At 48.7% G+C, this 17,383-nt stretch overlaps 1 protein-coding gene across 1 annotated transcript in view; it reads left to right on the top strand.

The window, feature by feature from the left end:
• PADI2 (peptidyl arginine deiminase 2) overlaps nt 1–17,383 on the top strand; it is a 75,411-nt gene that overhangs the window by 40,868 nt on the left and 17,160 nt on the right. Inside the window, exons 6-10 of the mRNA XM_073316344.1 lie at nt 287–412; nt 5,592–5,770; nt 8,708–8,811; nt 11,020–11,131; nt 12,900–13,007. Of these exons, the coding sequence (XP_073172445.1) occupies nt 287–412; nt 5,592–5,770; nt 8,708–8,811; nt 11,020–11,131; nt 12,900–13,007 (629 nt within the window). The remainder of the gene's footprint in view (nt 1–286; nt 413–5,591; nt 5,771–8,707; nt 8,812–11,019; nt 11,132–12,899; nt 13,008–17,383) is intronic.

Here is a 17,383-nt window from a genome sequence, read left to right as displayed (position 1 = left end):
TGATCACCGTCTTCCTCTCCAGAGTCCTCTGCGCAGAAGCAATCGGTTTGTGAATTCTCTGAAACTTTGGGTGTCTGCAACTGCCCTTTGCCATTGGTCTTTTCATGGATCACCTAGGGAAGGTGCTCTGGTTTTCCCAGTCTGACCCAGGCACCCACCTCCATATGTTTCTTGTTCATTAATTTGCCACACACAGTTGTTAGCTGATAACTTTAATAACCACGGAAGCGGTGACAATGCTGTATCCGATGTCCTGCCTTCATTTGCCTTTGTTGTTGTTTTTTAGATTTGCAGGACATGTCTCGGATGATCTTGAGAACCGAAGGCCCCCAAAGGCTGCCTGCTGGGTATGAAATGGTTCTCTACATTCCTATGTCTGACTCTGACAAAGTAGGAGTCTTTTATGTGGAGAGTAAGTGGTTCCTCTTTTCTTTCTCTTCCCCTCCCCCCTGTTTCATGATGCTTTTTATCCCTCTCTGGTGCTGCAAACTCTTCTTTTCCTTTTCTCTTGTTTCCTGTATGTGCTTTGTTGAAGGTTTCCATGCACATCCCTCCCACTAAAACAATTGACCCTTTGGGAATCACTCACCCGGCGGGCAGTAGTTCACTGTTCCAGCACTTCTCTGTTGGCTCCAGCATTTCCCCCAGAATTTAAAGTTTACTGTCATGTAAAAGAATACCTGATCTTGCTCGGGCTGGTATCAATTAGGAGTCCTTGGAGTCCTTGGACAGACTAGGCTGCGGCCCTAGGCTTCTAGCTTTATAGTTGCAAAGATAGCTTTCCCAATATGGACCCTGAAGCGATGCTGTCTGTCCGATACTAGAGATGTGCCTGTCTCAAAGAGATGTGACAGAAACAACCGTTCTGGGAAGTGCGAACTGCCTCCTCCCTCCCAATGGGGTGTTGACTCTGAAGCGTTATGATGACCCAAGCAGTGCTGACGTTTACGAGTTTCCCCGCTCGTTAATGTAGCAAAGCTATCTGACTTCTCTCCGTTTGTGGGTGGAGTTTGGGAACAGACCCTTCCTCTCTCGGTCTCCATCTGACATATTGGGAGCAAAACTAGCACAAGATGTTTTGTTTCCTGGGATCTCATGTCTGCTTTCCCTGAGGGTGGAGTTCACCCTCAATGAAAGTGAGGGCCTAGGGATAATACTGCTGAGAACAGACATGGTGAAGGTCTGTGTAGGATTCCCCCCCACCCCACTGCTCGTACCCTGTAATCTCAAACCATAGCACGGCTGTGCCGGAATCCTCACCACGCCAAGTTGATCTTGTTATTTCACACTTGTGAATGGTGCTTTACACATCTGCATGGTGCTTTACACAGCAAGGAGACGCACTGACCGTGTCCCAGCCTCAGGTGATCACAAGACAAACCATTGGGGGTAGTAACAGGCAATGGGGATAGACGGACGGAGGAATGGACTCAGAATCAGGTTATGGGGTCCTTGAGGTGACCAGGTTTGTATTAGGTTTATTCTTGGATGGTTTTGTTTGTCTTCTAAGGGAAGCGTGTGTGCGCTGTTGATTCCCGCTGAATACCCAGCATGCTTTGCTATAGCCCAGGGTGGCCAAACTGCAGCTCACAAGCCACATGCGGCTCTTTTACAGGTAAAGTGCAGCTCGCGGAGCCCCCCACTCCTCCAACTACCAGTGTCGGTGGGGAGCTCGGGGCTTCTGCCGTACGGTGGTGGGGCTAGGATCTTCTGCCCAATGGAGAGAGGGGTCTTGGCACTTCTGCCCCACAGGAGTTACCTGCTGAGGCTCGGGGCAGAATCCCTTGCCCTACCATCCTGCTGCAGGGTGAGAACCCAGGCAGGCACACCCCACAGGTCTGAAGCCCCAGTAGGCACTCCCAGCACTTGAACTTCTGAAGATTATCATATGCAGCTCAGAAAGTTTGGCCACCCCTGCTATAGCCTTTGGGTGTTGCTGGGCAGTCTCCCACCTACTTGAACAACCAGGCCCTGTGCCGCTTAGCTTAGGAGAATTGAGTGGATCTTAGCACAAGGCACCACCCACACAGCTTTACCTGTGCTAGTACCTTATCATTCGATGAGCAATCCTGTGGTGACATGAATGTATCTCCCATAGTCACACAGACGGGGCAATGCCCACCGGGCGTGCTATGCTTAAAGCTGCCAACGACCTTCACTTCCTATTGGAGCTGTGAAATGGTAAGGCCTTTCCCCCCAGGGATGTGTTCTGCCTTAGCTCAGTGCAATGCAAAGCCAGCATCCACCAGGCCAACTACCTGCCCCCCATTGAGAGCTGCCAGGGAACGAATGAATGAGTGATGAGTTGATCCCACTCCCTTGCCAAAATTCCACTCTGATTCCCCTGCGAGCTCCCATTGATGTGAGCACTGTGTTCTCTCTCTGGACATTAATTAAATACCTCATGTTACAGAGAGCAGGGCCGTTAGCATCTCTGGCAAGTGCCTTTGGCCTAATGTTTCTCCCAGAGCTGGCCGTTCATACCAGGGCAGTGCAGTCAGTTGCAGATGCCAGAGCATATTTGACTTGGGCTTTGGGCTGATTTAAAAAAAAAAAAAAATCAGTGCCTGCCTATGGTTGGGTTCCAATTAACAGCCAAAGAGAGACTTAGCTACCAGATCTTTACCTGCCACAAGCTGTATCACCCAGATGAAATTTTATTAGATTGGGAGAAATAATCAAAGCAAAGAGGCTTTTAGAAAATCATTGCCGGGAAAAAGTCTTGCCAGGATAATCCCTAGCTTTTAGGCAGCACGTTTTCATGCGCAGATTTTAAAGTGCTTTACAAAGAAGGTCAGGATGAATATCGCTCTTTTACAGATGGAGAAACTGAGGCACAGAGAGGGGACACAACATACAAGTCTGTGAAAAAGCCAGGATGAGAGCTCAGGTCTCCCGAGTGCTAGGCTAGGGCTCTAGCCACAAGGCCAGGCTGCTTCCTTCTCACAGCTTTCGTTCATTGGGACCTTGCTAGGAAGCCAGTGCCCGTCCGTTAAGCCAGGACACATGCATTGTGTTTGAAATGCTCGTCCTGCCTGACCTCAAATTCTCTGATGCTTCTGAGTCATTCAGACAGGGAGTGAAGCTGGTACAGGTGTTTCGCAGGGTGTTGAGTTTCTTCCATGTGCATTGGAATCCTTTCAAAACAATGTAATAATATAATACATGAAAGGAAAGCTACAGTGTTTTCAAGGCTGGCTCGTTGCTCTTAAACTCGCATTTTTTAAGCACCCTTTTTGGGACATGGGATTTACCCAATCTTTATTATCATTTTTATTTGCTTTAAGGTAAGGCCACTGTGCTGGGGTACACATGTAATGAGTTAGCCGCTTGCCCAAAAGAGAGGATTATTATTCCTGTTTTAATGATGGCAAACCGAGAGGTGAAGTGATTCTTCCCAGGACACACAGTGAAGCTGTGGCAGAACTGGGATTTGATCCCAGAGCACCTGAGTAGAGCTGGGCAAATCACTGATTTTTTTCTGATTCGGTGGCCGAACCCAACCCCTCTCCCCCAAAATTGTTTTGGGTTGAACGAAACATTTTGTTTCAGCCGAGGGCGTTTGTACTCCTTTTCTGTGTTTGTTCATTAAATCTAGCTGCATTTCTAAATGCAATGTTGTGTTGAAATGTATCGTTTTGAAAACAAAATGTTTCAAGGTGGCCTGAAGGTGCATTTTTTGGTGAATAATGTATTCCCCGAAAAAAATTCACCCAACTCTAGGGGCAGTGCCTTAACCACAGGGCCATTTTTCCACTCTCTACAGCTCAGTCCAAGATTCCTTAACTGGCTCACCATGGTTTGGTTCAGTGTCCGGATGCTGGGTGGGGCTGATGGCCTGTGATAGACAGAACAGACCAGCTGATCTGGCAGTCCCTTCTGGCCTCAAACTCAGTGACGCTATAAGAGTATTCTCCTAAATACCTGAAAGGACAAAATGCACGCCCTGGTGGCAGTGAATTAAGGAGTAGCCACAGCGGCTTCTCTTGGGCAAGAGGAGGCTCTAAAGCTGAATTTTGTGGTGTCATCTGGGACCAAGCCTGAAACCTCGCTGGGATGCGGCTTTGATCCTGCCTTCAAGAGGCCACAGAGCACAATCAAAACCCTAGAACACAAAGTGCCTCTAAAACCTGGCAGCCGCAATGCTGAAAGAACAGCTAAAACAGAGACGCGGGTTTAAACAAAAATCGTTCTCTGAAGCTTATAGGAAAACCTCTGTATGGGCTGCAGCTTGTCAGCACATGATCACGCCACAGCTCTCCAGTGTGCAGAGAGTCCTGCCTTTCTGGGACTGAAATCTAAGAACCTGGCTTGGCAAGATTGAGTGGAGCCATTCCCTTAGCTCAAATGACAGTGCACTGGTCTGGAGTGCTGGATACTTGGGCTCATAACCCCTCCACTTAATTGACTTATTAACTGGCTATTTAAAAGACTAGCGACAGTCTCCGCTTGTATCTGTGGAGCACAGTGATTTACTCCTGTGGGAATTCTGCTCCATAAAATTAAAAATTCTGCGCACAGTATTTTAAAATTCTGCATATTTTATTTGTCAAAATAACACAGTATAATCACGCCAGTTTCAATTATTTCAAAATACCTGTCAGCCAGTATGTCTGTAACAATACAGACAAAAAGAAAGATTCAGGAAATGTTTTTTTGACAAATAGATTTCTTACTAGGCATATTAATACAGAACTTTGAATTCATTTAAACTACAATACAGAAACGTATTTCCTGCACCCCTCAGAAGCAGTGCAAAGGCTTGGGGGAGTCAGGGTAATGGAGGAGCTGAGGGAGAAGGAAGTAATTGCTGGAAAGAAGCCTGAGAGTGAACCTAGAGGGTTGTTGGGTGTGGGTGGGAGAAGTATGGAACAGGGTGTTTTTTTTTGGCGGGGGCGGGGGAATTGTTAGGGAGGTGAGGAGCCTCCCCCATGCAGACCCTGGCAGACCCCTAGCCTCTCCCATTCAGTATGGCACATCTACCCCTGTCCTCACGTGGTCCTGCATCCCCACCTCCCTGTCCCCATGTGGCTCTGCAGCCCCCCTTCCATTCAGTCCCTGGCTCAATGCTGTCACCTCAATAGCTCGAGCCCACGCCCCAGTGTGTCTCCCCACTAGCCCTTCTGAACCCCATTGCATGATCCCCCAGCAGCCCTGTGTGCCCCACTCTATCTGTCCCGTGCCTCCTCACCTGGCCCCACTGTGAGGACTGCAGCCTCTCTGCTGGCTGGCTGCCCTCGCCTCTGGCACCACAGCGGCCTCTGCTGGACAAAAAGTGTAACTGCAGCATCTCTCCAGTAGAATCTATATTCTGCAGAGAAAAAAAAATCTGTGGGGACATGAATTCTTTGTGTCTGCAGTGGTGCAGAATTCCTTCAGGAGTAACAACTGGTCTCAAATTATGGCCTGGAGCCACCAGTGATCCCCAGAGTTTTGTCATGTGGGCCATAGAACTAAAGATGCAAGCATGGACCCCTTAAGGGTGAGAGGGGAAGGGAGCCCCACAAAATTACATAGCTAGAGAGAATGTGCTACAGGAAAGTCCCATTTTTCTAAACATTCCTTCTCCCCAACACCCTTTTTTCTTCTAGATCCCTTCTTTGGTCAGCGTTACATCCATGTTCTGGGTAGGAGAAAGCTGTATCATATGGTGAAATACACAGGTGGATCTGCAGAGCTGGAGTTCTTCGTGGAGGGTCTCCACTTCCCAGATGACACCTTCTCTGGGCTGGTCTCCATCAACATCAGCCTTCTAGAGTCATTAACTGAGGTTGTTGGGCATGGTAGGGAGGGGAGGGCATGATGTCACCTGGGAACAGGATGTTTAATTGCATGGGTTTAGCAACACTACGGACATAGCAAGCTGTGAAATATCAGTCGACTGGCATGATGCATCCTTAGGTAACTCAGCTGACATCTGGGAGATTAATTTATTTCAGTAACTATTGGAAGCCCAAGAATAGGTCAAATGTGCTAAACCCAGGGATGTTTGTGAATTACATTTCCTTCCAGATGTGCTTTTGTGCCACTCTTGTCTTACAATAATCATTGCATGGGGACTGGATGTCTCAAGGAATCAGTAAGGCGATATGGAGTCTTTAGCATGTAGGTTGCTCCTTCAAATCCAGTCCAGGTCGGTAGGGCCTGAAAGGTGTTACGCAGACTTTTCAGTCTCATATGAAGTGAGTTTGGTGGGTCTCAGTTCAGTTTTTCATGAATAGACTCCATATCACATATGTCACCATAGTTGGCACCGGTTGGCTCCCTCACTGGCAGACTCACCAGAGAGGCCAAGGCATGAATGAGCCATAGACATGAAGTCGCTGGTATCCCAGCCTTGAAGTGATCATTCCAACTGAGCGTTAAAGCACATGGGGTGGACAGCTTGTGTTTATCACTTTAGACCACGGCCTTGCACCGTGTATCATCATTTATCCCCCAGATAAAGCAGATGCAAAATGCTACCAAATCAGGGTTTGATTCTGACCACTGTCCCCCCGGGTAAATCAGGAGCACTTCCACTGGAGTCTTGCCAGTGCAAAACTGGCGTGAGTGAGTTCAGAATCAGCCCCCAAGAATTCTCTGCATCCTCACACCAGTGGCAGAGTTCTGCAGACACTTTGCACGAGGGTAAGTGACGACACAAGGTGGGCACGAATCAGGTTTTCAGTCTCCATGGCTGCTGTGTCCTTCAGCACTAAATTCTCACCTGGGCAAAGCAAAAAATGTCTCCGCAAAGCAAAGGGCTAAATGTGTAAATGTAACATAATGAAATCTGTGGTGGGAAGCGGAGCCTGCACCGGTTCTTAATGCTCTGCTGTGTGAGTGTTTCTGTTTTAGAGGGAATGATGATCCATGCCAAGCCCACAAGGGATTTAATGTTCCATGTCTCAGTGGGGTTGCAACAGGCGTGGAGGGAGATATATAACCTCTCTCTCCTGGGGCTGCACCCTAGTAGTAAACTCCTCCCACCTCTCCCTTTGAGAATTACAGGCATTCAGGTTAATTTGGGGTCTTCCCCAACGGGGTCCAGCTAGAAGCTGGTGCGAGCCATCGTCTTCCCCATTAGAGCTGTTATGTAACAGAAGAAGGAGCTGGTGATGTTAAAGCTCAACACGTCACTTAGCACATCTAACGTGCCAGCGTTAAATTGGCCCGGGCCTGAGATATTTATTTCAAAGTCCTTTTCGTGTTTTAAGTTGTCAGTGTCTTTTTGGAGCATGCTGCACCTGGTTTCTGGTGGATTAGAGTGAGCTGAATTTTATGGAGACACAGACCACCGACCTACCGCTGAGAGGCTCAGCCTTTCTCTGAGACCAGAGTGTGCCGCTGCATGTAATATGACATGCATAGGGGGTTGGCTCTGTGATCTCCCTGCTAGGACCTGTCTGGGATGATTTAGTTGGGGTTGGTTGTGCTTTGAGCAGGGGAGTGGACTAGATGGTCTCCTGAGGTCCCTTCCAACCCTAATCTTCTATGATTCTATGACCTCACTGCTCACAGAATTGGGTTTACAGAACACAGCAATCATGGGTGTCTTTCTGTCAGGAAGTTAGTAGAGAAGCGTGAGGTTAATTCCACTAGGGATGTAAAATGTTAACTGGTTAACCTGTTAACAGGTAAGCATTAGTTTTACCGGTTAACCTGCCTTAACTGTTAACCCCTGGGCTGGCCAGCCTGCCAACCCCAGCAGCCCTGCGTCAGCTGGAGCAGCCCCAGCCTTGCCAGCCCCAGCTGCACCAGCTGGAGCAGCACCAGCCGGCTGGATCGGCCCTGGCCCGAGCTGCGCCAGCCAGCTCTTTAATCGGTTAACCATTTAAACAAAATATTTGTAGTCATTTAAACAGTTAACTTTTTAAACGATATTTACATCCCTAAATTCCATTGTTTTAAACCATATCTACATCCTAAATTCCACTGCCTACATTCCAATTTGGGCAAATCTGAGGTGCTGCAAGCCAGCTGGACCTGGGAAATATATCCCGAGAAATGTGCGCTTCCCTGGAATCTCAGTACCCAGACAATATCCGTGCAGAGCGTACTGTAGCTCCATAACACAATTAAGCAGCCACCTATGGAGTAAGGAATTCCTACAATGCAACATAAGATCCCAAATTAAAAGGGTACCCATGACATCCCTGCATCTCTTCGCCTCACAGCACATCTCGTGTCCTCATCTCAGTCATTCAGCTCTCCACTGCTTTTGCTTTATGGCTACACTGACCCTTCCAACTTCCAGGTTATGTTAGGACAATTTCCACAGTTACTCCATGGTTCCTGGAGATAGAGTCCAAAGGAGCAATGGAGAACGGTCTGAGATAGTCCAAAGGCCAGATCTGCACCTCGTGTAAATCAGTGTAGCCCTGTGGAAGCCAATAGAGCTGTGCCAATTTACACCAGCTGCGGATCTGGCCCATTGACTCCTCAGGGTTGGAAGGGTGTCTCATCTCACTGTGCCGAGGTGGGGTTGAGTGAATTACTCTGAACCTATCCCTAGCAGATGTCTCTCAACTCTGGGAGTAAGAGTTCAGCGCTCAGCAAATCTTGGTTGAACTGTTCAGCTGCCGGTTTTAACTGCGGCTGAAGGGACGCCGGCCTATACATCCATTGTCTACCCTTTCTGTTCACCCACCCATGCGTTGTTACTATTGAGCTTTGCAGCCCTATGAATGTGCTGATTGTGTGCAATGTTCTGCTTCCCCTCCAGGGGATTCCACGGGCTCCGATTTTCACAGACACGGTAGTTTTCCGAGTTGCTCCCTGGATAATGACTCCAAACACCTTGGCACCAGTGAACGTTTTTGTATGCAGGTAAAGAGCCAGTAAAGATGCCTCCCTGTACACGTGCCAGCTTGTTGCTGGCATCTCTTGGGACACGAATGATTGCAGGGCATGGTGCAGGCCAACAGATTTTGTTGACCTGTGCCTGTCTATATACCTATTAGAAACCCAACCTTCTAAAGACTTGAGCTGAGAGCAGTCCCATTGATTGTTAATCGATTAAGTATTGAGAGTCAGGATGGCCAGGCTCAACCAGCTGATTAAAAGTGAAGGATGATGGGAGCTCCAGTCCACAGTTAAGGAACACTCATGATGGGAGCTCGAGTACAAAGTATTGCACAGCAATTTCTTATTCTGAGGATCTATCCACTAAGGCAAAGCTACTGGACCTCATGCTTTCCTGCTTTTTCCAACATTTCCTGCTGCAATTCCACTGAAGTTGAGTTACACCAGGGATGATCCACTCAATTGACTATATAAAGTCAAAAGGAGGTTAGAAATACTGGCATGGTTGGTCCATAAACCTACTGTCGTGTCCACCTGGTAAGGAATCTGGGTGTGGTTATGACTGGAGCTGTGCAAATATCTGAAATGTTCTGAAATGTTCCAGGGCCATTCCCAGCCCAGAACTCTTTGTGCGTGGCATTTTTGGTGACAATAACCGTGGTCCCATTCAAAAATGTGTGAGATTTCAAACGTCACATGTTTTCAGTAGGAAATGAGTTTTCACCTGAAAGCAACTTGAAATATTGAAAATCTTGATGTGTCCTCTCTCAAGAACAGGTCTATGTAGGAGTGAAATCTAGACCAGAAAAGGTATAACACGATCCAGTGGCTGAAATCTGACTCGTGATCAGCTAGTAATACTAGTAGATCAAAAAGTCATCCCCTTAATCTTCTCTTTTTTAGGCTAAACAGATAGAGCTCTTTGAATCCATCACTGCAAGGCAGGTTTTCTCATCCCATAGATTGTCCCAGTATGGCAGAGTTCCCAGCCCAAAATCTAAACCCATCCGTTGGAACCCAGCTCAGCAATATGCTGCCAACAGCAGCCTAGCCTCATAGAATCATAGAATCATAGAATCTCAGGGTTGGAAGGGACCCCAGAAGGTCATCTAGTCCAACCCCCTGCTCGAAGCAGGACCAATTCCCAGTTAAATCATCCCAGCCAGGGCTTTGTCAAGCCTGACCTTAAAAACCTCTAAGGAAGGAGATTCTACCACCTCCCTAGGTAACGCATTCCAGTGTTTCACCACCCTCTTAGTGAAAAAGTTTTTCCTAATATCCAACCTAAACCTCCCCCACTGCAACTTGAGACCATTACTCCTCGTTCTGTCATCTGCTACCATTGAGAACAGTCTAGAGCCATCCTCTTTGGAACCCCCTTTCAGGTAGTTGAGAGCAGCTATCAAATCCCCCCTCATTCTTCTCTTCCGCAGACTAAACAATCCCAGTTCCCTCAGCCTCTCCTCATAAGTCATGTGTTCCAGACCCCTAATCATTTTTGTTGCCCTTCGCTGGACTCTCTCCAATTTATCCACATCCTTCTTGAACTGTGGGGCCCAAAACTGGACACAGTACTCCAGATGAGGCCTCACCAATGTCGAATAGAGGGGAACGATCACGTCCCTCGATCTGCTCGCTATGCCCCTACTTATACATCCCAAAATGCCATTGGCCTTCTTGGCAACAAGGGCACACTGCTGACTCATATCCAGCTTCTCTTCCACTGTCACCCCTAGGTCCTTTTCTGCAGAACTGCTGCCTAGCCATTCGGTCCCTAGTCTGTAGCTGTGCATTGGGTTCTTCCGTCCTAAGTGCAGGACCCTGCACTTATCCTTATTGAACCTCATCAGATTCCTTTTGGCCCAGTCTTCCAATTGGTCTAGGTCCTTCTGTATCCTATCCCTCCCCTCCAGCGTATCTACCACTCCTCCCAGTTTAGTATCATCCGCAAATTTGCTGAGAGTGCAATCCACACCATCCTCCAGCTGTGGATCCACCATCCACCATCATAGCTGTGGCCAGATCCATACATGTCACCACTGACAGTATTTAACTCCCAGCTTCCGTGCCCATCCCAGTAAGAGTTTGGAAGGGTATATTTGCCAGGGACAATTCACTTCTGAGGCCTGGGACGAGGAATGTAATTTTCGGCCCCCTCTCCTTTCTGTGAGCTTCCCCCCCCCACCCCCGCCTCCTCTTCCAATGTCTTCCCCTTTCCCTTTGTTTTCACAGTGTGAAGGATAATTATCTTTTCCTGAAGGCGGTGAAGAGCTTAGTGAGCAAAGCCAGTTGCGACCTGAAGGTCTGCTTTGGGTATGTGAATCGTGGAGACCGCTGGATGCAGGTGAGGTGGCGTGGGAGATGGCGGACGATACAAAGACTCTTCCTTCCTTTAGTACATTAAACAATTCCAGTGTTAGAACCTGCCAGGCAAAAGCCGTTGTTAAATGAAGTTGGTTTGTGTTAGTCTCCATGGCAAGACTTGCCCAGTCTGGCTTCAGACACTGCCTCCGTTTCCCCTTCCTTAGCGCTCTCCCTCCAGACTCATTCCTTTGCAGCCCTCCTAGCTGGGGCTTCTCACCTTCTGCTCCTTGCAGGTCTCTCTCTCCCATGGGAGCTCCAGCGAGTTCTCATCTGCTCTCTTCCCAGCAGCCTCACCGTCTTCTTGGCCTCGCTCCCCTTCCTAATACCTCCCAGCAGACCTAGTTCAATCACATGACATCCTTGTCATGTGATCCCCTAAACTCGTGCCCATCACCTGGGAAGCTGGGCAAAGCCTGGCACGGATGCAGCTGATCCCCAATCCCTTAAAGGGCCAGCTGACCAGAGACTGAATCGTATAAAGTACAAAGCTTCGCTTGATGATGGTCAGTTCCTTTTGGCATTACTGTAGCTTCTTGGCGCCCCACTGGTGGACAGGGCCCCGTTATGCTAGTGGTCCTAGCATAACACAAAACTGAACACAAAGATGGTCCCTGCCCCAGGGAGCTTACTGGGATCATCTCTGCTTTGGGTGGGGCACTCTGGGGATAGGGGAGGGGGCTCTGAATCCTAACAGAGGCTTGCTGGCAGATCTGTTCAGGGTGCTGCAGGGCTGGATTGAGGGGCACTGTCCAAGTGGGGAGGAAGGCTTGCACAAACCAGCTGGCTGGAACTGGGGGTGCGCCGCTTCTACAAATCAGACACTAGTTGTCTCCACACATTGAGGCCCCCCAAATGAGCGGATGCTTGTGAAAACGTAACTCTTCCCTTCTCTGCACCCCTCTCCCCATCTGTAAAATGGGGCCGATAGTTGCCAACAGGAGCTTGGGTGAAAGGCCCTCAGGCCCACATCCTCCACAGTAACTAGCTGCCTAATTCCTATTGACATCCGTGGAAGTTCGGTGCCTAAATACCTCTGAGGATCTGGGCCTCAGTCAGTGCTGAGTATTGGGTGCCCACCCATCCCGAATTGGGTGGGACAGTCCCAAAATGCTGAGCTCTAGTCCCGGTCCTGGGTTGAATGACTCCAGGACGGCATTTGTCCCGGATTCCCTGCGGCGCCGCTCCACGCCTGCCCAAGGCTCAGGGGTAGTGCCAGCCTCTTCCTGGTGGGGTGGGGAACTGAGGTGGGCCTTAGCCCCCCCCCCCCCCCGCTCCTCCCCCAAGGCCCTGCCCCTGGCCAGGCCAGAAGCGGGGGCCAGGCAGTAGTAAGAGCTGCCCACGGAAGCCAGGCCACTGTGGGCGGCCCTGGAGTCCCAGACCCTCCACCTGCCTTGGGTGGCATGCCCAGGCGGGGTGGGGACACAGGCTGGGGGCTGCTGTCAAGCACCCCGGCCCCCTGCCCAGGACAGGTGGAGAGTCTGGGACTTCAGGGCTCCCCACAGCAGCCCGTGCTCCCTGGGAAACTCGTTCCCGACCCAGCTCCACCTTCTGCCTGGCCAGGGGGTGGGGTTTCAGGGGAAGAGGAGGAGTGAGGGTGGGGCCATGGATGGGGGCGGGGCTCCTGCTTGCGTCCTGCTTTTGCCTTTTGAAAAGGTGGCCATCCTAGCTGAGTATGAGCGTGTTACTAGAGAGGGATAATTCTTCTCCATCTGCCTGTATGTAATAGATGGCTTTTCTCACTTGGACAGGATGAAATTGAGTTTGGCTACGTACATGCTCCTCACAAATGCTTCCCTGTGGTTCTGGACTCTCCCAGAGATGGGGGCCTGAAAGATATTCCCATCAAAGAGACTCTGGTAAGAGCAGCCTATCTGTTTTGCAGACATGTTTGGTTTCTCTTGTATTGTCTCCTGGCAGAGGGAGAGGCTTGTGGTTATCAATGAGCATCTTCTAGGCCAGGTGACAAAAGAATAGGAGCCAAATCTTGAGGCCCCCTGTACATGCAAACTCCCTTTGAAGACTACAGGAATTTGCTTGAGTGAGGGCTGGGATCTGCCTAGCCTAGAGTCCCATGGACTTCAGGGGTCTGTGTCATGGATCCTGAAACAGGACTGGGCCCTGTGAAAGCACTTGGTTATTTCCCCCATAGTCTGGTGTTGTATTGTGCTTTATCTCTACAAAGAGGAATCTGATGCTTAACCCAATTCTGAGTTTAAGATCTGTTTAGACCTTTCTCCAAAGGCTGCTCCCAGCTCAACTTCCCAGTGTGAAAGAACATAATTCTGTAAGGGTAGTTCACATGGTGTCAACATTTCCTGCTTTCCCTGTGACCAGAAAACCTGTCTGATTGTTTCCAAGCCTCAATCTCAAATAGCTCTTTATGCTAAATCTGTATTGGTAGTTAGATTCTCGGATTTTAATTTATTTTGTTTTGATAATGACAAAACCTATTATAATATTAAATGTATACAATCTTAAATATATGTGATATTAAATATAATCTTTTAAATATAACATATCATAATCAATGTTTTATAATATAAAAGTCAAAGTGAACTGAAACAAGAAAGGCCAAATGAAACACTCCATTTCAATTTTGAATTGTTTCAATTTGGAAAATTCATTGAAATCGACACGTTCCCATGAAACATTTTGATTTTGCTGAAACCGCTTTTCCTGATGGAAAACTGTTTCCGTCTAAAATTTTTCAAACAGTTTTGCTAAGAACCAAGAGCCAAATTCTCCTCTGCACTGTGACCGTGAAGCTGTATGGATTTCACTGGACTCCCAAAAGCACAACAGAGAATGTGGCCCCAGTATTTTCTATTTCAAAGAAGTAGAGGAAATGCGTAGAAGAGAAACCGCGGAGGCTGGCAGGGAGACTCTGGAACAAATTGCTACAAGATGAGTTTTTAATACCATTTATTTGCTGTGCAGGTGACCGAGAGAGGTAACTATGCCCCTGTGTCCACTTCCAGCTTGCTGAGGCTTTTAAGTTATAGGTCACAGTTTAGTAAAGAATCAGAATTGTAGGACTGGAAAGGACCTTGAGAGGTCCTCTAATCCAATCTCCTGCACTTATGGCAGGATCAAGCCATCAAGGGAGATGTCCCATGTCCCATGAATCATCCTTTCTGCTAAATCCTTCCTGGTCCAGGACCAGCTCCTCTTCTGCTTCACAGAAACATTCTGATTTCTCCAGCTGACCTTTAAGCTAGAAGGGGAGGGAACATCCCCAGCTCTCCTGCCGAGGCATCCCAGATCGAGGGGGTCATGGGATAGCCCTAATATCTATTTAAATTGAGAGGCCACAGTCATGTTTTCTTGCCACCATTCCAGGGATTCCTTGATCCTGCTTATTTGAGGCCAAGGGCTTTTTTGTGCCCCTGCAAATGTGCGGCATCCCTTTCATAAGGAGAGGAAAGGACAACCTACTAGGAGTCACTTACCCACTGGACCTGGAGCAGGACGGAGGATGCAGCCAGCTGCCACGAGGTTGTTTTCAGAGCTTATCGCTGTTGAATGTAAAGGGCCAGCTCTCCAGAAGTTAGGCTGGGAAAGGTTCCCATCAAAGCAGGGACTCTAGAGGAGTCTACTCTGGGGAGCTAGAGTAGAGAACAGGCAGCTGTGTGTGCAGAGAAGGGCTTGAATGCAAGGCATCTGGTTGAGAGCCATCCCCAGGCTTTACATGCTGGAGGCCGGTGTCTTTTTTTTTTTATTATTCATATAGGTATTCTGGTTCTGTTATAAAAATGGTATCCCCCTGCCTCTCAGTGTCCTTCTGTGGAGCTCTGACCCCTGTGACCCACCTCCCTCAGCCAGATCCATCCAGAGATTGCCACAGACAGCTCCAGCTGAGGGCAGGCAAAATCCTTGTCGGTATCTAGCAATGCTATGGCATAGGGAGGGGTCAAGCAGGGAGCTTTCCACAGCCATTACTTCTTGCTCAGTGGTTGGATACCTATTTGTTCTACAGAAGGTGCCCAGATCTGAGTTCATGGGGGGCAGTTTGGATCCCAAGCCAATGGCGGCAGGCCCATCTCTCGGCGCAGCTGGTAACTGGAGAAGAGAGCAAGGTGCCACAGAACTAACACAAGCGGCTCCCTTTGCTATGTGTCCACTCTGAGAAGGTTAATCGCTTTCAAATGCGTTGAAATATATAATTTACCATGCCTCAAATGAGTACAAGCAGTCCTGGAGTCATCATGCAGGATGGGAATAGCACATTGACCGTCTTCTTTACAAATAAGCGAGGCAACTACTTATCTCTGCCCCCCTTGATAAATTCTTTCCGTAGTATTTAGAGAAGCAATTTCAGCCTTGGGAGTGCTAACATATTATATTCCAATCTTGTGCTTTGAAGCCTCACCTAATCCCCCTTCTATCTCACCAATCTCATTTTCCAGCTGGCACAATTTAGCCCCACACACTATTTCCCCCCACAGCATGAAAAAGAGATGCGAGGGAATTAGCCTCTTGGAGTGAAACTGAGCTTTGCTGGAGCTGATAGGGCTTGAATGCTCCCAGGGCAGCGGGGATGAAATGGCCGTGGGGAGGAGAACGAGGGTGTATCGGAGATTGGAGCCTTGCGGGCAGCCTCCCTCCCCATTGTGCATTAAAACAAAGATGGTTAGCATGTCTTACAGACCCAGTCCCTTCCCGCAATAACTAGGCAAGGCCTTGAGCAATTTCATCAGGGTGAGAGAGGATGGCGTTCCCTTCCCCTCTGCCCAAAGCCACAGAGCAGGAGTTGAGCCACCCCATGGTCACTACTCCAATCTAGGACCTGGGGGAAGATCCCCCCACCCCCAGCACTAGTGTGCCTCCCTTTGGCAGGGACGGAAGAACTGAATGAGCTACCTGGTGGTGGATCATCTGCCCTGGCCATCTCCAAACAAACAGTGTACAGGCAGCCGCAAACCCTGTCCCATCCCACCACCCCCACAAAGCAGATCTGTGCTGGTTCTGCTGCAGGTGGGGCCCTCTGAACCCGCTGTATTAGCTCCTGATTCTCTTGTGCCATTTTAACCCACAGCTGAGACTCACACAAGAGTCGGGAGCTGCAGATCTTGCAGCACTGGGTGGGGGGGAAATACCCAGAGCACAGCTGAACAACAAATGGCCTTATTAGTCTTGCCTTTCGTTCGTTGAAAACCCACTTCCTTCCCCTGCCAAAATCAGCTGCTGACTCCTTTGACTGGATCCGTTGTGAAACAAAACAGATGTGCAGGTGATTGAGCACAGTGACTGTGCCCCACACAAGGGTTTTTTTCCAAGGAGACTCATCCAGGGCATGTTTTTTTCTCCACTGTTTATATTTTAGAATTAGATTTTCACTCGGCAATCTTATAACCTGCCATGTACAGTCATTGCCAACAGGCTAGAGCCATATGCCTGTGGGCTCTTTGCAAGCTGCGCCCATAGGATCAGCTTTGACCAGAGACAGCAACACCATGCGGCATCTCTGCAGTGTTCCAGCTGCTGGGATAAACCACTGATGGGATTTCAAGACCGTTCAGTCTCGGGAAGTTTCAATAGCATAGCTGAGATTTCAGCAAAGCTTCTCTCCGCATTTCAGCTCCCTTTTATAGACACCATGAGAGACCTCTTGATCCACTAGCCTCAGTCAAGCAATATCCATTACTTGGAGCCATCAATGGGCCTTCTTCTCCCCCTCAAAAATGCAAATCTAAGTGAGGTTGTAAATAAGGATCTGGCAATGACCAGTGCTTAGAGCACAGGACTGGGAGCAGGGACTTCGGGGTTCTGTTCCTAGTTCTGCCACTTACTCATTTGGGATAAAACATTCAAATGGCTGCTGATTTTGGCTGCCTTGTTATTTGTCTGCCCAACTTGAGACATCCAGGGTCTGATTTTCAGAGACACTGATCCCCAGCAGTTCCCATTGATTCCATTTGGAGCTAGGTGCGCTCATAAGCTTTGAAAATCAAGCACTGGGGACCAGATAGTCCAAAGAACTTAGCTCCCATTCAGGGGCCTAAATAAAGGGGTGAGATTTTCAGAAACACTCAGCTCCCTGCAGCTCCATTGGAGAACAACAGGGGGTACCAGGTGCCAGGCACTTATGAAAATCGGGCTGCTTACGTAAAGCACCTTAATGGGAACTGAGCTCTTTTGGAAATCTGGCTCAAGGCGTCTCAGGTTGTGGAACCAAAACCTTGTGGCATCCCAAACCAATAGCCCCTTTGGCAAATGTTGGTCTTAACTTCTC

The sequence above is a fragment of the Lepidochelys kempii genome, chromosome 18 (assembly GCF_965140265.1).
Source record: "Lepidochelys kempii isolate rLepKem1 chromosome 18, rLepKem1.hap2, whole genome shotgun sequence".
NCBI lineage: Eukaryota > Metazoa > Chordata > Testudines > Cheloniidae > Lepidochelys > Lepidochelys kempii.
This window is presented reverse-complemented; position numbering and strand designations above follow the sequence as displayed.